The 21,317-nt window shown below is 46.6% G+C and overlaps 1 protein-coding gene across 5 annotated transcripts in view; it reads left to right on the top strand.

The window, feature by feature from the left end:
* LOC141112209 (mucin-5AC-like) overlaps positions 1-21,317 on the top strand; it is a 251,901-nt gene that overhangs the window by 51,680 nt on the left and 178,904 nt on the right. For 4 of the 5 annotated variants that reach the window (XM_073604809.1, XM_073604807.1, XM_073604806.1 and 1 more), the window contains 3 exons: positions 221-295; positions 1,585-1,629; positions 20,972-21,233. In XM_073604809.1, coding sequence (XP_073460910.1) covers positions 221-295; positions 1,585-1,629; positions 20,972-21,233 — 382 coding nt within the window. The remainder of the gene's footprint in view (positions 1-220; positions 296-1,584; positions 1,630-20,971; positions 21,234-21,317) is intronic. The other variant, XM_073604808.1, reaches the window with a different exon arrangement.

The raw sequence follows: 21,317 nt of genomic DNA, 5'->3' as shown, positions 1-21,317 counted from the left end.
TGTCACCAGCCATTGGATTGTTTGTAGTTTGGTTGAAAGCACATCTAATGTGACAGTTACGTTCCCGGCATGTGCCGCAAATTTAACTGTTTTTTTAAACTGTTAAATCGATGGGTTTACTTCCACTTTAAGAATAAATTATTTAAAATAGAATGGCAAACTTGGGGTTTCTCTAATAAAACAGTTTCTTCTTAATTGACCCTGTCCTTTAAATATATAGATAAGCAAATCAAACCAAATGGACCTGGATCCAGCTGGAATCACCCCAAATTTCCTGCTGACAAGAATGATAAAGGTATGACAAAACTCATTTTGAATATTAAATCTTCGTAAGAAGATGTTGTCCTTAAAGCAATGCTTTTCTTTGCCAATGTGGTAGAAAATACAGTATCTCACAAGAGTACACCCCTCACATTTTTGTAAATATTTTATTATATCTTTTCATGTGACAACACTGAAGAAATGACACTTTGCTACAATGTAAAGTAGTGAGTGTACATCTTGTGCAACAGTGTAAATTTACTGTCCCCTCAAAATAACTCAACACACAGCCATTAATGTCTAAACCGCTGGCAACAAAAGTGAGTACACCCCTAAGTGAAAATGTCCAAATTGGGCCCAAAGTGTTAAGATTTTGTGTGGCCACCATTATTTTCCAGCACTGCCTTAACCCTCTTGGGCATGGAGTTCACCAGAGCTTCACAGGTTGCCACTGGAGTCCTCTTCCACTCCTCCATGACGACATCACGAAGCTGGTGGATGTTAGAGACCTTGCGCTCCTCCTCCTTCCTTTTGAGGATGCCCACAGACCCACAGATGCTTAATAGGGTTTAGGTCTGGAGACATGCTTGGCCGGTCCATTACCTTTACCCTCAGCTTCTTTAGCAAGGCAGTGATCATCTTGGAGGTGTGTTTGGGGTCATTATCATGTTGAAATACTGCCCTGCGGCCCAGCCAATGAAGGGAGGGGATCATGCTCTGCTTTCTTATGTCACAGTACATGTTGGCATTCATGGTTCCCTCAATGAACTGTAGCTCCCCAGTGCCGGCAGCACTCATGGAGCCCCAGACCATGACACTCCCATCACTATGCTTGACTGTAGGCAAGACACACTTGTCTTTGTACTCCTCACCTGGTTGCCGCCACACACACTTGTAAAGTGTAATTCGTTCAGTGTTGTCACATAAAAAGATATAATAAAATATTTACAAAAATGTTAGGGGTGTACTCACTTTTGTGAGATACTGTATGTCCCAGCTGTCAAAATGACAGCCAGGAATTGCCAGTTAACGTAACAAAGCTAAAAGGGAGGAGAAGCAGGGTGTATCATACAAAACCAAGTAATATAGAGAAGCAGAGTCCAACTGTACTGTACATTTCAAGAATACATGGAAGAGAATCTACTGTTTATACTGCGCAGTGTTAAAGTGAGAAACGTTAGCATGATCTATGGATTACCTGTTATTACCTGTCCTGTAATAATGTCAGTAGCTAAATCAAGAGTTTTTTTTTTGTTTTGTTTTATTTTTGGTGCAATCCAAATTGGATGCGAGAATATGCTGTAAAAAAATAATCTGTTTTAGGTCATTTTGGGTCTGTTACCATGATGCCAAAACCAACTCCTATACGTAAGTATTTTAAATCTTTGCTGCTACTGTGCAGCTCTGTGCACAATTGTTTTTATATCATTGTTTTTATGCCAATTTTGCTGGGTGACATACTGAAGGATTTACAGGAAGAAAATATTTAGTCTAGTAATCTTGGTGGTAGCTTTTTAAGGGGAAAACATTTGTTTCCTTAATTTTACTTATCTGTTACAGATAAAGATAGGCACACCAAATCCAAGAGGTCTGTATTCAGCTTGGATTACAGCTAATTTTATGTCTATAAATCTGAGGCAAGCTCATTCTCATCCACCAATACATTATAGAGAAATAATTCTTTTTTAACAGTATGTAGGTGTGCAATAATATGTTTAAGTTATCTCAAGCCCATTTATTTTAATTTATACTGTATAAGCCATTTTTATGATGCTGATTAGGGATGAGCTTCGTGTTCGAGTCGAACCCATGTTCGACTCGAACATCGGCTGTTCGATCGTTCGCCGAATTGCGAACGTTATGGGCCGTTCGCGCTAAATTCGTGTGGCGCGTCACGGCCCATAATTCACTGCGGCATCGCAGTGCATTGCTGGCTGATGATTGGCCAAGCATGCACTATGACCCGCATGCTTGGCCAATCACAGCGCCGTCAGTAGAGAGAGCTGTAATTGGCCAAAGCCAGGGTGGCTTTGGCCAATTATGGCTCAGGGGATTTAGTACACACCCCACACTATATAAGGCCGCCTGCACGGCGGCCCTGTGTAGTGTGTGTTCCGGTGTGCTGAGAGATAGAGAGAGAGAGAGAGACAGTGTCATTTGATTTGAGTTAGATAGATTAGGCAGAACAGTCAGTCAGTTAGCTGCACTTACAGTGTATTGTGTATATATATGCATCCCAGGTGTTGCATATATATATATACACTGTATTCAGTTTAGCTAGATCCGTTCCTGTTATCTTCTATCTAGACTATTTACATTTAATGCAGTGCGTCCTGCTCACAGTGTTCAGCTAGATCCGTTCCTGCTATTTACATTTAGTGCAGTGCGTCCTGCTCACAGTGTTCAGCTAGATCCGTTCCTGTTATCTTCTAGACTATTTACATTTAGTGCAGTGCGTCCTGCTCACAGTGTTCAGCTAGATCCGTTCCTGCAATTTACATTTAGTGCAGTGCGTCCTGCTCACAGTGTTCAGCTAGATCCGTTCCTGCTATTTACATTTAGTGCAGTGCGTCCTGCTCACAGTGTTCAGCTAGATCCGTTCCTGCTATTTACATTTAGTGCAGTGCGTCCTGCTCACAGTGTTCAGCTAGATCCGTTCCTGCTATTTACATTTAGTGCAGTGCGTCCTGCTCACAGTGTTCAGCTAGATCCGTTCCTGTTATCTTCTAGACTATTTACATTTAGTGCAGTGCGTCCTGCTCACAGTGTTCAGCTAGATCCGTTCCTGCAATTTACATTTAGTGCAGTGCGTCCTGCTCACAGTGTTCAGCTAGATCCGTTCCTGCTATTTACATTTAGTGCAGTGCGTCCTGCTCACAGTGTTCAGCTAGATCCGTTCCTGCTATTTACATTTAGTGCAGTGCGTCCTGCTCACAGTGTTCAGCTAGATCCGTTCCTGCTATTTACATTTAGTGCAGTGCGTCCTGCTCACAGTGTTCAGCTAGATCCGTTCCTGTTATCTTCTAGACTATTTACATTTAGTGCAGTGCGTCCTGCTCACAGTGTTCAGCTAGATCCGTTCCTGCAATTTACATTTAGTGCAGTGCGTCCTGCTCACAGTGTTCAGCTAGATCCGTTCCTGCTATTTACATTTAGTGCAGTGCGTCCTGCTCACAGTGTTCAGCTAGATCCGTTCCTGCTATTTACATTTAGTGCAGTGCGTCCTGCTCACAGTGTTCAGCTAGATCCGTTCCTGCTATTTACATTTAGTGCAGTGCGTCCTGCTCACAGTGTTCAGCTAGATCCGTTCCTGCTATTTACATTTAGTGCAGTGCGTCCTGCTCACAGTGTTCAGCTAGATCCGTTCCTGTTAAATTCCTACTGACCGGCAGGCTTGTCTGGTTACAGTATATAAAGCTACCTGAAGAAAATTACAGGTGTTCTATTTGATCCTATTAGTACCACGGTCAGGCAGCTAGACTATTTACATTTAGTACAGTGCGTCCTGCTCACAGTGTTCAGCTAGATCCGTTCCTGTTATCTTCCTACTGACAGGCAGGCTTGTCTGGTTACAGTATATAAAGCTACCTGAAGAAAATTACAGGTGTTCTATTTGATCCTATTAGTACCACGGTCAGGCAGCTAGACTATTTACATTTAGTACAGTGCGTCCTGCTCACAGTGTACAGCTAGATCCGTTCCTGTTATCTTCCTACTGACAGGCAGGCTTGTCTGGTTACAGTATATAAAGCTACCTGAAGAAAATTACAGGTGTTCTATTTGATCCTATTAGTACCACGGTCAGGCAGCTAGACTATTTACATTTAGTACAGTGCGTCCTGCTCACAGTGTTCAGCTAGATCCGTTCCTGTTATCTTCCTACTGACAGGCAGGCTTGTCTGGTTACAGTATATAAAGCTACTTGAAGAAAATTACAGGTGTTCTATCCCAGCTTAGTGCAGCTACAGGCCATTAGTATGTCTGGAAGGCCAAGAAGGAGAGGCAGACAGTCACAAGCCAATAAGAGAGGGCAAGCAGGCTCTGTGTCTAGTGCTGGTCGTGGAGACGGTGCATCCTCATCAGCACGTGGCCATGGGACACGCTTGGCCTTTTTTTCGGCAGCTGGCCATGTTGAGCCGCAACATGCGGAAGTCTTGGTCGAGTGGATGACCAAGCCGTCCTCATCCTCCTCATCCTCTCTCACCCATGCCCAGGGTGCTTTGTCTGGCAAAGCAGCGGCCTCTTCCCTCAGCTCAATGTCATCAGTGACTCCTTCCCTAGCTCCACCATGTCCTCATGAGGATTCCCTCGAACTGTTTGACCACAGTGTTGGGTACATGCTCCAGGAGGATGCCCAGCGTTTGGAAGGCTCTGATGACGATACTGAGCTCGATGAAGGCAGTAACATGAGCGCGGACAGAGGGGGTGCCCAAGAAGATGAGGAGGGAGGGGATGATGAGGTCACTGACTCAACGTGGGTGCCTGATAGGAGAGAGGAGGAGGAGGAGGAGGAGGAGGAGGAGGAGGAGGAGGCGGCAGCACATCACCAACGAGGCAGGATGCCCTCCAGGGGCCAGCCTAAGGGCAGCACATTGACTGCATCACACCCCAAAGCTCCACATGTGCAGGGCGCTGCAGTCTCTGCGCGTTATTCAAAAAGTTCTTTGGTGTAGGCCTTTTTTGAGACGAGTGCATCAGATCGCACCGCTGCTATTTGCAACATATGTCTCAAGCGTATCTCGCGTGGCCAAAATATCTCCCGCTTGGGTACCACATGCTTGACCAGACATATGTTGACCTGCCATGCAGTTCGTTGGCAAGCGTATCTAAAAGACCCACACCAAAGAACAAAGAGGATCTCTCCTTGCTCCTCATCAGCTGAGATTTCCAACCCCACTAGACCTTCAGTCCTCTCTGAGACCTGCAGTGAGAGGAATGAAGGTGTAGAATTAGGTGTGTCACAGCCAAGTACTTGTGGGCAATCTGCTTTTGGTACACCGACGTCAGATTGTACCAGGCAAATTTCCCTGCCCCAGCTGCTGCACCGCCGAAAGAAGTTTGCTCCCAGCCATCCACATGCCCAGCGGTTGAATGCTAGCTTGGCAAAATTGCTAGCACTTCAACTGCTGCCTTTTCAGTTGGTAGACTCTGCCCCCTTCCGTGAGTTTGTGGAATGTGCGGTTCCTCAGTGGCAGGTACCCAAACGCCACTTTTTCTCACGGAAGGCGATTCCGGCTCTCTACCGGCATGTGGAAGGCAATGTCCATGCCTCGCTGGACAGGGCGGTCAGCGGTAAGGTGCATATTACCGCTGACTCATGGTCCAGCAGGCATGGACAGGGACGTTACCTAAGTTTCACGGCGCATTGGGTGACTCTGCTGGCAGCTGGGAAGGATGCAGGACAAGGTGCAGTAGTGTTGGAGGTTGTTCCGCCACCACGCCTCCAAAATGCTGATTGTGACACACCTCTCTCCTCCACCCCCTCCTCTTCTTCTTCCTCCATGGCCTCTTCCTCGGAACCAGCGGTGCTCCGTAGGCGTTCAAGGGGCTACGCAAGTACGCAGGCCAAAAGATGCCATGCGGTGCTTGAGCTGGTGTGCTTGGGGGACAGGAGCCACACTGGGGCAGAGGTTCTGTCAGCTCTGCAGGGGCAGGTTCAGAGGTGGTTGACGCCACGCCAACTTAAGGCAGGAATGGTGGTTTGCGACAATGGCACCAACCTCCTCTCTGCCCTCCGACAGGGACAAATGACCCATGTGCCCTGTTTGGCTCACGTCCTTAACTTGGTGGTGCAGCGGTTCTTGGGCAGGTACCCGGGCTTACAGGATGTCCTGAGGCAGGCCAGGAAAGTCTGTGTGCATTTCCGCCGGTCATATAATGCCAGTGCTCGGCTGACGGACCTCCAAAAGGAGTTTAACCTGCCCAAGAACCGCCTAATCTGTGACATGCCCACCAGGTGGAACTCAACGTTGGCCATGCTGCAGCGGCTGCACACGCAGCAGAGGGCCATCAATGAGTACCTGTGCGACTATGGCACCAGGACAGGGTCAGGGGAGCTTGGTTTTTTTTCCCCACGCCAGTGGGCCATGATCAGGGATGCATGCACTGTCCTGTCACCATTCGAGGAGGCCACGAGGATGGTGAGCAGTGACAGTGCATGCATCAGTGACACTGTCCCCCTTGTCCACCTGTTGGAGCACACGCTGCGTGGAATAATGGACAGGGCACTTGAGGCAGAAAAGAGGCAGGAAGAGGAGGACTTCCTTAGCTCTCAAGGCCCCCTTTATCCAGACAGTGTTCCTGCGTGCCCGCCGATCACACAGGAAGAGGACGAGGAGGAAGAGGAGGAGGAGGAAGATTGTGTCAGTATGGAGGTGGAGCCTGGCACTCAGCATCAGCAGCAGTCTTTAAGGGATCAGTCCCAAGAAACACATGGACTTGTACGTGGCTGGGAGGAGGTGGCTGCGGACCATGTCGTTCTTAGTGACCCAGAGGACTCCGGACCGAATGCCTCAGCAAACCTACGCTGCATGGCCTCCCTGATCCTGCAAAGCCTGCGTAAGGATCCTCGTATTCGTGGTATCAAGGAGAAGGACCAATACTGGCTGGCAACCCTCCTTGATCCACGTTACAAGGGTAAGGTTGCGGACCTTATCTTGCCATCGCAGAGGGAGCAGAGGATGAAACATCTTCAGGAGGCCTTGCAGAAAGGTCTGTGCAACGCGTTCCCAGAGACTGGGAGGTTACAAACTCCTGTTTCTGGACAACGTGTTGCTGAGGCTTCGGTCAGTCAAAGAAGGAGCGGTGGAGAAGGTGGCCGTCTGACCGATGCGTTCAGACAATTTTTTGGTCCGCAGCCCCAAGGTATGATCGGTTCCAGCAACCATCGCCAGCGTCTGTTTTACATGGTGCAGGAATACCTAGGGGCAAGATCAGACTTGGACACCTTTCCCACCGAAAATCCTCTGGGTTACTGGGTCTTGAGGATGGATCACTGGCCAGAGCTTGCACAGTATGCAATTGAGCTACTGGCCTGTCCTGCATCCAGCGTTCTTTCGGAACGCACATTCAGTGCTGCTGGAGGCGTGGTAACCGATCACAGGGTGCGTCTGTCCACCGACTCGGTCGATCGGCTGACCTTCATAAAAATGAATGAGTCTTGGATCACCACCAGCTACCAAGCACCTGATGCTGATGTAACCGAATAATTTTTTTTGAAATCTCAGATCCCTTCAAAGACTGCCTATGCTGATGCTGAGTGACTATCCCTGAGTAATTATCCTCTTCCTCCTCAATCATCACGCTGATAGCTTGTAAGAACATTTTTGGTTCTGGGCGCCACCACCAGTGCCTAAGGCACAATTTTTCAGCCCCTGTTTAACAGGGGCGTGTAATTACAATTTTTGATGTAATACTTTGCAGCAGGGCTCGTTCCTGCATTCCAACTAGAGTGTCTGTGTGGGGTTGCAGTGTTGTGGCACCAGCACCAGTGCCTAGGGCCCAATTTTTCTGCCCCTGTCTAACAGGGGCGTGTAATTACAATTTTTGATGCAATACTTTGCAGCAGGGCTCGTTCCTGCGTTCCAACTAGAGTGTCTGTGAGGGGTTGCAGTGTTGTGGCACCAGCACCAGTGCCTAAGGCCCAATTTTTCTGCCCCTGTCTAACAGGGGCGTGTAATTACAATTTTTGATGCAATACTTTGCAGCAGGGCTCGTTCCTGCGTTCCAACTAGAGTGTCTGTGAGGGGTTGCAGTGTTGTGGCACCAGCACCAGTGCCTAAGGCCCAATTTTTCTGCCCCTGTCTAACAGGGGCGTGTAATTACAATTTTTGAAGCAATAATTTGCAGCAGGGCTCGTTCCTGCGTTCCAACTAGAGTGTCTGTGAGGGGTTGCAGTGTTGTGGCACCAGCACCAGTGCCTAAGGCCTAATTTTTCAGCTCCTGTTCAACAGGGGCATGTAATTACAATTCTTGATCTAATATTTCACAGCAGGGCCCTGTGAGGGCTTACAGTGTTGTGGCCACAGCAACACCTAAGGCCCAAATTTCTGCTGAGTATATAGGGCAGGACCCTACTTTCAAACATCTAACTTACAAACGACTCCTACTTGCAAACGGAAGGAGACAACAGGAAGTGAGATGAAATCTACCCCTAGGAAGGGAAATTCTCTCCTGTAAGAGTTAATATGGGAAAACAATTTCTCCTTTCCACTGATGCTTTCCAATCCTTGTTCCACAAAAAAACCCAAATTTTCAAAAAACATTTTTCATTGGGACAAAAAAGTGAGGTGAAATCTTCTGAAGAGGAGGAAAGACAGCAAAACAAATGTCACAGGGGTGATAACCCTTCCCTATGTTTTCCAAAAAGCTTAGAAAAGATTTTTTGGCTGGAGCTAAACACGTTAAAAATGTTCAAAATTACAAACAGATTCTACTTAACAACAAACCTACAGTCCCTGTCTTGTTTGCACCGCCTGTATACTGCTGTTCAGAGTATATAGGGCCTGGTGGCCCCACACCTTTCCTTATTTTAATTTGGGTGCGGGGTTCCCCTTAATATCCATACAAGACCCAAAGGGCCTGGTAATGGACTGGGGGGTACCCATGCCGTTTGTCTCACTGATTTTCATCCATATTGCCATGACCCGACATGACATTAAACCCGCAAGCAGTTTTAAATGAGATTTTTTCCTTTAAAAATGACATTTGGTGCAGGGACTGTTCTAAACATGGGAAACACGCGTCACTTTACAGGCATACTATAGACACCCCCCAGGTACGATATTTAAAGGAATATTTCACTTTTTTTTTTTTACTTTAAGCATCATTAAAATCACTGCTCCCGAAAAAACGGCCGTTTTTAAAAGTTTTTTTTGCATTGATACATGTCCCCTGGGGTAGGACCCGGGTCCCCAAACCCTTTTTAGGACAATACCATGCAAATTAGCCTTTAAAATGAGCACTTTTGATTTCGAACGTTCGAGTCCCATAGACGTCAATGGGGTTCTAACGTTCGTGCGAACTTTCGGTCCGTTCGCGGGTTCTGGTGCGAACCGAACCGGGGGGTGTTCGGCTCATCCCTAATGCTGATAATAAAAAAGAAGACAATAAAAATTAATGTTATACTTAAAGTACATGTAAACCCTCACCTTGTAAAACAACAAACTCCATTAAAAATAGAAATGAAAGGCATTTGTGTATAGATATAACAAAACTTTATAAATACATGTTTTCCCTTTTTTTTATAAGTGATCATATTCCCTCTGTTCTCAGCTGCATAAGAGCTGGGGAGGAGAATCAGCAGCACACTGAAATTTGCAGTGAATGGCTGTATGCGGTGGAATGGGGGGGGGGGGGGAGAGTTGTCAGGACAAGTTTAATCATTGGAGGAGAGCAGGATCAGTTCCCAGGATAGCTGGAGAACTGACAATGTTGTGTTCTCATGCCTAGTGAGGCCAGTTTTTAATAGGAAAAGCAGAAGGACTGACAGGAACACCAGGGATTTCACACAAATGAAGCAATACAAAGAGAATAGGATACTTTTCCAAACAAGCAGGGCCAGGACAAGAGGTGGGCAGGAGGGGTGGCTGCTGTGGGCACTGTGATATCATGTGAGGTGGGGGAGAGTGCAACAAGGAGATTGGGGAAGAGGAGATTTGTGTTGGAGGGGGGGAAATTTGGGGGTAACATGCAGGTAAGTACTGTTCTAGGGGAAATCTGGGGAGGGAATTGCTAATGCAGCGTACAGATAAACGGAATTTCCGACAACAAATGTTCTATGTGAGCTTGTTGTCAGAAATTCCGACCGTGTGTATTCTCCCTCGGACATTTGTTGTATGAATTTTCGACAACAAAAATATGAGAGCTGGTTCTCAAATTTTCCAATAACAAAATCCGTTGTCGGAAATTCTGATCGTGTGTACACAATTCCGATGCACAAAATTCCACGCATGCTCGGAATCAAGCATAAGGGCCACACTGGCTATTGAACTTCCTTTTTCTTGGCTCGTCTTACGTGTTGTACGTCACCGCATTCTTGATGTTCGGGATTTCCAACAACATTTGTGCGACCGTGTGTATGCAAAACAAGTTTCAGCCAACATCCACGGTTTTGTTGTCGGAAAATCCTATCGTGTGTACATAGCATAAGAGAGGTGATTTAGGGGTTTGGGATTTGTGTTGGGAGGGGGGATGAGGGAAGAAGATATGTGCTAGGAGGGGGATTTGGGGGGATGGGAGGGCAAAGATTTGTGCTGAGAGGGGGGATTTTAGTGGAGGGGGTGGATTTGTAGAGGCAGAAGGTGGAATTTATGCTTAGGGTGTAAGCATGCAGATTAGTGTTCAGTGTTTATGTGGAGGGATTTTTGCTATCACATAAAGCTCATACATCTTGGGGGGGGGGGGCGCAGTTTGGCATGTTCACCCTGGGCTCTAGGTGACCTTATTCGACACTGCAGACAAGCACATGGTACAGCAGGCACATATTAGGAATATGAAATGTTGGTTTTACATATTCTTTAGGAATGTAAACACTAAAGCCAAGGGTAGAGTCCTTTTAACATAAAAAAGGAAACAGGACCTTCAGTCTTCCATCCACTAAAACAAGAACCCTATTGGATGTTAATGATGGAGCAGTGGCGGTTGATGTTCAATTTTTTTTTGAGTGGGGGCAACAAACAAACCCCCTGCCAGGCCCTCACTCACCGCATCCACGGTCATGTCTTCCCCGGCTAATCCACTCCTTCTACTTCCAAACTTCTCAGTCTAACCTGCTCCTTTGACCTGAAGCTATGGATATACGCTTCTACTCACACTGACGGGAAAACCCTTGATCTTGTTTTCTCCCCCCTATTCACTCTGTGCATCCTCTCCAACTATCCGTTCCCTCCCTCTGCCCACTACCTTATTAGTTTCACTCTCTCCCTCTCTTCCACCTCCTCTCCCTCCAACTGCCTAACATTTACCCATAGAAAACTTTGCCACCTCAACCCTTCTCTTCTCTACTCTGCTACTGACCACCTTTGTGACAAAATCTCATCTCTGTTCTGCCCCAACTTAGCCACTTCTGTCTATAACACTTCACTGTCATCCTCCCTAAACAAGCTCACCCCCCTCACTGTCTGCCCTCATGTTGTAAATAGCTGTGCAAACTGTTGGTGCTATATACTGTAAATCATGTATAATAATAATAATCCAGTATTAAGATCTGCCTCCTGTCCTGATTGGCCAGGAGGAGAAGCCGGAAGGCAGTAGCGAATATTGATTGGCTATTGTCACAAGAGGGTTGTTTCAGGGGGCTCAGTGCTCTGTGCCCTAAGCCCAACCTTTTTGAAGCCAATTAGAGCCTCAGGCTCTAATCATGTTCTTCCAAAAAAGAAAACCTCAAAGAAACCTATTTGCCCGGCGCCCCACATGGAAATGAGGGGGACTGTGCCCCTTATGGACCTGTCGCCACTGCGATGGAGTCTGGGTTCTGAGAATACACAGTTACTTTTGTCTAAGCATCTTGCAGCAAACTTTCAAGTGCATTTTAACTTGCATTTTGGGATGCTTCTGAAATTCTCCTGCTGAGAAACCTGCTTTAACTTGCATTTGCATACTCATTGACTTTTATAGAAAGAAAAGTGGTTCTGACGCAAACAACTGTGTGTGTATATAACCAGGTGCAATATGGTGCTGTGTCGTTATACAGATGGAGCAGAATGTTTACATGAATACTGTTCCTCATGAGATTCCGTAGTTGTCACAGAGGTTGCAGCTGTCTGATTGGACGCTGCAACTTCAGATGACCGCTGGCAACCGTCTTGGTGTTGGACTCTGTAAGTTAGGGTGCCTGCACCATTTGGGCACACCTGGAGCGAGTGGATAGGTGAGGGACAGAGATCCTGTTTCTCCCCTCCAGGGAGAGGTTCTTGTTTGAGCAGGGTCAGCACAGGGACACCTCTTGTTCTCCACTGACAATTATAGTACTTGGACTAGCAATCTTAAAGGATCTCTCTAGCAAAATAGTACCACTACTTTTTATACTGCAGTTTAAACAGGTTAAGCTTGGAACACTGCCACTCTACAATACTATGCCATTTTTAAGTATTATGTTACTGTAATACTGTGTCATTGCCGAGTAATATGTTGCTGCAATACTGTGTCATTGCTGAGTAGGGATGAGCCGAACACCCCCCGGTTCGGTTCGCGGCAGAACATGCAAACAGGCAAAAAATTTGTGCGAACACCGTTAAAGTCTATGGGACTAAAGCTAAAGTGCTAATTTTAAAGGCTAATATGCAAGTTATTGTCATCAAAAGTGTTTGGGGACCAAGGTCCTGCCCCAGGGGACATGTATCAATGCAAAAAAAAGTTTTAAAAACAGACATTTTTTCGGGAGCAGTGTATTTAATAATGCTTAAAGTGAAACAATAAAAGTGAAATATTCCTTTAACCACTTGCTTACAGGGCACTTAAACCCCCCTCCTATCCAGACCAATTTTCAGCTTTCAGCGCTGACGCACTTTGAATGACAATTGTGCGGTCATACAACACTGTACCCAAATTAAATTTTTATCATTTTTTCACCACAAATAGAGCTTTCTTTTGGTGGTATTTGATCACCTCTGCAGTTTTTACTTTTTGTTAAAAAAATTTTAAAAACTGAATTAAAAAAAAAAAAATTAATTTTTTTATATTTTGTTATAAAAAATTTAAGACGGGTAATTTTTCTCCTTCATTGATGTACGCTGATGAGGCGGCAGTGATGGGCACTGATAGGTGGCAGTGATGGGCACTGATGGGTGGCAGTGATGGGCACTGATGGGTAGCAGTGATGGGCAGCACTGGCAGGTGGCACTGATTGGCACTACAGGTGGGCATTGATAGGTGGTACTTGTGGGCATTGATAGGTGGCACTTGTTTGCATTGATAGGTGGCACTTGTGGACACTGTTAGGTGGCACTGTGGGCACTGTTAGGTGGCACTGTGGGCACTGTTAGGTGGCACTGTGAGCACTGTTAGGTGGCACTTTTAGTGGGCACTGATGAGGCAGATGTGCATCTTCCACTTCGGGACCGATGTCCCTCACATGTGAGCCGGTGATCGGCTTTTTTTTCTACTCGCGCTGTCAGCGTGAGTAAAAAAAAAAACGATTACCGATGTTTTGTTTACATTATGTGATCAGCTGTCATTGGCTGACAGCTGATCACATGGTAGGGGGCCGGGACCGGCCCCTTACATGGATCAGTGATCAGCCGAGTCTCATAGGGCGCGCGCAGGGAGCGTGCACTGGGGAGGCCGTCATATGACGGCCTCCCGGGAATGCAGGTCCGCGCTGTGGCCGTCATTCGGCCATAGCGCGGATGTCTAGTGGTTAAATATCTTGCCTGGGGGGTGACTATAGTATGCCTGTAAAGTGGCACATTTTTCCCGTGTTTAGAACAGTCCCTGCACAAAATGACATTTCTAAAGGAATAAAAGTCATTTAAAACTGCTTGTGCCTGTAATGTAATGTTGCCCCCCCCCCCAGCCCATTACCAGGCCCTTTGGGTCTGGTATGGATATTAAGGGGAACCCCCCACCCAAATTAAAAAAAAAGAAGGCGTGGGGCCCCCGGGCCCTATATACTCTGAACAGCAGCAGTATACAGGCGGTCCCCGGGTTACAAACAAGATAGGGACTGTAGGTTTGTTCTTAAGTTGAATCTGTTTGCAATTTGGAACAGGTACATTTTGTAAGTGAAGCTCCAGCCAAAAAATATAGGGAAGGGTTATCATCACCCCTGTAACATTTGTTTTGCTGTCTGTGCCCTTGTTCAGAAGATTTCACCTCACTTTCTGTCACAATGACAATTGGATTTGGAAAAATTTGGGTTATTAGGGAAACAAGTATTGGAAATAAACCATCAGTGGAGACACCTTTTTCCGATATTAACTCTTATGCCCCGTACACATGGTCGGACATTGATCGGACATTCCGACAACAAAATCCTAGGATTTTTTCAGACGGATGTTGTCTCAAACTTGTCTTGCATACACACGGTCACACAAAGTTGTCGGAAAATCCGATCACTCTGAACATGGTGACGTAAAACACATACGTCGGGACTATAAACGGGGCAGTAGCCAATAGCTTTCATCTCTTTATTTATTCTGAGCATGCGTGGCACTTTGTGCGTCGGATTTGTGTACACACCATCGGAAATTCTGACAACGGATTTTGTTGTCGGAAAATTTTATAGCCTGCTCTCAAACTTTGTGTGACGGAAAATCAGATGGAAAATGTGTTATGGAGCCCACACACGGTCAGAATTTCCGACAACAAGGTCCTATCACACATTTTCCGTCGGAAAATCCGACCGTGTGTACGGGGCATTACAGGAGAGAATTTCCCTTCCTAGGAGTAGATTTCCTGTTGTCTCCCTCCTTTTCTAAGTAGGAGTCGTTTGTAAGTCGGATGTTTGAAAATAAGTATATACTATACAGTCTGCCCTATACACTCTGCGGAAAATTGGGCCTTAGGTGTTGGTGGTACCAGAACACTGTAAGCCCTCACAGTTACTTTTGGTGGGTGCTGGAACGGGCCCTGCTGTGAAATATTATATCAAGAATTGTAATTATGCACCCCCGTGAAACAGGGGTATAAAAATTGGGCCTTAGGCGGTGGTGGTGGTGGCACAACACTGTAAAGCCTCACAGATACTTTTGTTGAGGGCAGGAACAGGCCCTGCTGTGAAATATTAGATCAAAAATTGTAATTACGCGCCCCTGTTAAACAGGGGCATAAAAATTGGACCTTAGGCGGTGGTGGTGGTGGCACAACACTGTAAAGCCTCATAGATACTTTTGTTGAGCGCAGGAACAGGCCCTGCTGTGAAATATTAGATCAAAAATTGTAATTACATGCCCCTGTTAAACAGGGGCAGAAAAATTGGGCCTTAGGCAGTGGTGGTGGTGCCCTGAACCAAAAATATTCCTAGAAGCTATCATCATGAAGATTGAGGAGGAATAGGATAGTCACTCAGCATAATAGGATAGTCACTCAGCATATGCAGTCTTCAAGGGATCCCACATCCATAGAAAAATCAATCAGTTACATCAGCATCAGATTCTTGGTAGCTGGTGATCCAAGACTGATTAATTTTTATGAATGTGAGCCGATCAACAGAGTCTGTGGACAGGCGCACTCTGTGATCGGTTACAAAGCCTCCAGCAGTCACTGAATGTGCGTTCAGAAAGAACGCTGGATGCAGGACAGGCCAGTAGCTCAATTGCATATTGAGCAAGCTCTGGCCAGTGGTCCATCCTCAAGACCCAGTAACCCAGTGGATGTTCTGGTGGAAAGGTCTCCAAGTCTGATCTTGCCCCTAGATATTCCTGTACCATGTAATTCAGACGCTGGCAATGGTTGCTGGAACCGATCAGACCTGGGCGCTGAGGACTGAAGAATTGTCTGAAGGCATCAGTCAGCCGGCCACATTCTCCACCGCTCGTTCTGTGACTGAACAAAGCCTCAGCAACAAGTTGTCCAGCACCAGGAAATTGTAACCTCCCAGGCTCTGGAAACACATTGCACAAACCTTTCTGCAAGGCCTCCCAAAGATATTTCATCCTCTGCTCCCTCTGCGAAGGCTGGATAAGTTCTGCAACCTTACCCTTGTAACGTGGATCAAGAAGGGTTGCCAGCCAGTAATGATCCCTCTCCTTGATATCACGAATCCTAGGGTCCTTTTGCAGGCTTTGCAGGATCAGGGAGGCCATGCAGCGTAAGTTTGCAGAGGCATTCAATCCAGAGTCCTCTGGGTCACTAAGGATCACATGATCCTCAACCACCTCCTCCAAGCCACGTACAACTCCATGGGTTTCTGGGGACTGCAAACGATCCCTTGAAGACTGCTGCTGATGCTGAGTGTTATCCTCCACCTCCATGCTGGCACAATCCTACTCCACTGCAGCATTGCCAACATTGAGTTCCACCTGGTGGGCATGTCACAAATGAGGCGGTTCTTGGGCAGGTTGCATTTTCTTTGAATGTCAATCAGCCGAGCACTGGCATTATATGAGCAGCGGAAATGACTACAGACTTTCCTGGCCTGCCTCAGGAGATCCTGTAAGCCAGGGTACCTGCTCAAGAACTGCTGCACCACCAAATTCAGGATGTGAGCCAAACAGGGAACATTGGTCAAGTGTCCCTGTTGGAGGGTGGAGAGGAAGTTGGTGCCATTGTCGCATACAACCATTCCTGGCTGAAGCTGGCGTGGCGTCAACCACCTCTGAGCCTGACCCTGCAGAGCTGACAGAATCTCTGCCCCAGTGTGGCTCCTGTCCCCTAAGCAGACCAACTCAAGCACCAGATGGCATGGTTTTGCCAAGTGTTAGCGTAGCCCCTTGAACGCCTACGGAGCACCGCTGGTTCAGAGGAGAAATCTGCAGAGGAAGAGGCCATAGAGGAAGAAGAAGAGGAGGGGGTGGAGGAGAGAGCTGTGGCAGAATCACCACTAGCAATTTGGAGGCGTGGTGGTGGAACAAGCTCCAACAATACTGAATGCTGTCCTGCATCCTTCCCAGCTGCCAGCAGAGTTACCCAGTGCGCATGAAAGAAAGGTAACATCCCTATCCATGCCTGCTGGACCACGAGTCAGCAGTAATATGCACCTTACTGCTGACCGCCCTGTCCAACGAGGCCAAGACATTGCCTTCCACATGCTGGTAAAGAGCCGGAATGGCCTTCTGTGAAAAGAAATGGCATTTGGGAACCTGCCACTGAGGTACCGCACATTTCACAAATTCACGAAAGGGGGCAGAGTCTACCAGCTGATGCAGCAGTTGCAGTGCTAGCAATTTGGCCAAGCTAGCATTCAGACGCTGAGCATGTGGATGGCTGGGACCGAATTTCTTTTGACGGTTTAGCAACTGGGGTAAGGAAATTTGTCTGCTAAAATCTGATGTTGGTGTACCGCTAGCAGATTGGCCACAAGTACTTGGGACACCTATTCCTATACCTTCATTCCTCTCAGTGCAGGTTTCTGAGAGGACTGGAGGCATAATGGGGTTGGAGATCCCAGCTGATGAGGGGCAAGGAGAGGTCCGCCTTGCTCTTTGATGTGGGTCTTTTAAGTGCTGTTGCCAACGGACTGCATAGGAGGTCGTCATATGTCTGGTTAAGCATGTGGTGCCCAAGTGGCTGCTGTTTTGGCCACGCTTGATACGCTTCAGACATATGTTGCAAACAGCAACGGTGCGATCTGCTGCACACGTGTCAAAAAAGGCCCACACCAAAGAACTTTTCAAAATATGTGGGGAGTCAGCAGCACCTTTCACCTGCTTAGCTCTGCGGTGTGATGCAATAGGGTGGCTGCCCTTAAGCTGCCCCCTGGAGGACATCCTGCCTTGTTGGAGATGTGCCCCCTCCTCCTCCTCTCTTCTATCAGGTACCCAAGTAGAGTCAGTGACCTCATCATCCCCGTCACTTGAGCAAACTTGGCAGTATGCTGCAGTTGGGGGAACATGACTGCCAGTTTCTTGACCTTCTTGGGCACATCCCTCTCCCTAGGCTCATGTTACTCCCTTCCTCAACCTGGGTACCATCATCGGAGCCTTCAAATCACTGCGCATCCTCCTGCAGCATGTACCCAACACTGTGGTCGAATAGTTCGGGGGACTCCTCCGTGCATGAAGGTGGGGCTAGGGAAGGAGAGACTGTTGACATGGAGCCGATGGAATAGGCCGCTTTGGCAGCTGAATTGGCAGGCAAACTACTCTGAGCCTGGGTGACAGAGGATGAGGAGGATGAGGAGGGCTTTTTTTATCCATTCCACCAACTCTTCTGCATGTTGTGGCTCAATAACATGGCCAGCTGCAGAAAAAATGGACAAGCGTGCCCCCCAGCCACATGCTGAGGATGCACCGTGTCCACGACCAGCACTGTCAACTGTAGACACAGAGCCTGCTTGCCCTCTTTTAGTGGCCTGTGAGCGTCTGCCTCTCCTTGGTGGCCTTCCGGACATGCTGTAAATTTTGTTTAGCAAAACCACACTACACTGTATTGTGTACTATGTACACCACCAGAAAAGTAATAGCAAGTGCCCTAGGGGTGCACGGTACTGTGTACACCAACAGAAGTATAATAACAACTATGGGTGTACTATATTGTGTACACCACCAGAAAAGTAGTAGCAACTGCTAATAAAACCTGGCAGCTCATTGGTTTCTATGCAGAAGTGAGCCTGATTTTGCTCTTTCCAGCTTTAGTAAATAAACCCCATTGGGTACTTAAAAGTGGGGTATGCCTGTACTGTGTACACTGCTTGAAGTATATTAGAAAAAGTACACCAGGAACGGCCTGCAGTCAGATATAGCTAAACTGGATAGAGTGGATATATATATATATATACAAGACTGTCTGTACATATATATGAAATACAGTGCAGCTAACTGAATAACCTGCCTGCCTGCTTAAACTAAATGACACTCTCTCTGTCCACGCCAACAACACACTACACAGGGCCGACGTGCAGGAAGCCTTATATAGTGTGGGACGTGGACTTAGTCCCCCTGAGCCATGATTGGTAAAAGGCACCCTGCTTTTGGCCAATTATGGCTCTCTTAGCTGAGGGCGCTGGGATTGGCCAAAGCATGCAGGTCATGGTGAATGCTTTGGCCAATCATCATACAGCAATGCACTGCGCTCCCGCAGTGCATTATGGGCCGTTACGCGCCGCTCGAATTTGGCACGAACGGCCCATAATGTTCGGTTTTCGACAAACGGGCGAACAGTCAATGTTTGAGTCGAACTTATATTCGACTCGAACACAAAGCTCATCCCTATTGCTGAGCACTAAGCTGCTTCAATACTGTCCCTTATAAGTGCATATTGCAACTGTGTGAACATCCGAAGGTTTGTTACTTGAATAACAGTGCCTATGGTTACTATCTGCAAATACCTCTGTTAACACTATTACAATATACAAATATTATACAATTTTCTGGACTGCGTGTGTGATCTCTCCCAGATTAATTACCCCCAGTCCCAGGCTTTCCTACATATATACAGTATACAAGCCCTTACTCTTAAAGGATAAGTTCACCTTTTCAGAAAAAATAATAAATGCATATTTTTTTGCAGGTAAAAAAATGTGTATTTATTATTTTTGTTGCAGAAGCCTGTAAAGCATTTCGCCAGCGATCAGCAGATCGCTGATGCCATGCAGGTCTCCTGCAGACCTGTCAGTGTATCTGCTTCCTCATGTCCCATACATTACATGCTGACAGGAAGAATGAATGAACTACCACAGTGCTCACACCGCTGTGGGAGTTCATTGAAAACTACAAGCCGCCAGACACAAAGGATACCAGACCTTGTAATTTTCCATCTACAGAGCTCTGTGAATAATTGATGCAGCCGGGGTGGGCGAAGCCACGAACGGCCACAATTTTTTTAAAATGTTGAGAGCTAGCTGGCACAGCGAGGATCGGCGAGGTGTGGTGGCCAGTGCATTTTTAAAATGTTACATGTTAGACCCCGAATATGGGTGTAACATGTAACATGTTATGAAAGGTGAACTTATCCTGTGGCAAAACTATGGGTGTAACATGTAACATGTTATGAAAGGTGAACTTATCCTGTGGCAAAACTCCAGACTTCTTGATAAGGGCACATCACACTCCTAACCCAAACTCTTTGATTTCAGGTTATGAGTTTTGGTTAAGGGCAAATACTGTACTTGCCACTTGGAACAATAGAGTTGATTGACAAGGGTATTCCACGGGGTGAGGTTTTCTATGTATTATGTCTTATAAGGGAAATGTTCTACTACACAACAAGAATAAAAGCTTAAAGTGGTTGTTAAGGCAGAATTTTTTTTTTTATTTTAATGTATTCTATGCATTAGGATACAAAAAAAACTTCTGTGTGCAGCAGCCCTCCTCAGCCCCCACGAATACTTACCCATCTCGATCCAGCAATGTTGCGCGAAAAACTCGGCTGTCTGGGATTCTCCCTCCTCATTGGCTGAGACAGCAGCGAATCGCCATTAGCTCCCATTGCTGCCAATCAAAGTCAGTGAGCCAATGATGAGAGAAAGGGGGTGGGGCAGAGCTCCATGTCTGAATGGGCACAGGGAGCTGCGGCTCGGCTCGGGTGCCCCGATAGCAAGCTGCTTCCTGTGGGGGTACTCAACAGGAGGGAGGGGCCAGGAGCACCGGCGAGGGACCCGAGAAGTGGAGTATCGGGGCTGTTCTGTGCAAAACCACTGCACAGAGCAGGTAAGTATAGACATATTTGTTATTTTTAACAAAAAAGAAATGAAACTTTAGTATCACTTTAATAATTAGCTCTTTTTAATGATCTATTATTGCCACAAAGTGAATTAACCTCTTTGTGCCGACTACCTCCCGACCCTTTAAGAGTTCTAAAAGCCAGGGGGCAGAGGCGGGCATTTGGGTTATGTGACCACTGTAATTGGCTGTCACAGCTGTCACATGTTCGGAAAGCTTACCGATCCCTGCCGGCTACCATACTGGGAGTGCGCATGGAGCGTGCTCTCAGCAAGGTAAGTTGTAAATACAGGCCTGCATATATGCGGCAGCTTGGCGTCAAGACCTACCCACCAAGAGGTTGCATATATGACTACGGCCGGCATCAAGGGGTTAAGAAACTTTTATTGTAAAAGAAAGTTCTCCCTACTGTTAAACTTTCCTGATCTCTCTTTCTCTCCTCTGACACACAGCACAATTCACAAGTCATAGTGAACAGGTTTGCAGTACCTGGGGAAACTACCACTTCATGACCTATGATGGTGACTTTTACTACTACCCAGGCAAGTGCAAGTATGTCTTTGCTTCCCATTGTAAAGGGAGTCAGGAGGACTTCAACATTTTGTTCCAACGCACTGAAGAAGAATTTGGTCCAGTCATCCGTTACATTTCCATAAAGATCCATGAAGTGGTAATAGAAATTTCTACTAATTCTATTACAATGGATGGAGAACTGTGAGTGATTTCTTTACTCGTAGTTAGTGTTCTTTTCAGAAATGTTAAATGACAAATAAAAAGATAATTTATTAATCTGTACTT

The sequence above is a fragment of the Aquarana catesbeiana genome, linkage group LG11 (assembly GCF_042186555.1).
Source record: "Aquarana catesbeiana isolate 2022-GZ linkage group LG11, ASM4218655v1, whole genome shotgun sequence".
In the NCBI taxonomy this organism is placed as follows: domain Eukaryota; kingdom Metazoa; phylum Chordata; class Amphibia; order Anura; family Ranidae; genus Aquarana; species Aquarana catesbeiana.
This window is presented reverse-complemented; position numbering and strand designations above follow the sequence as displayed.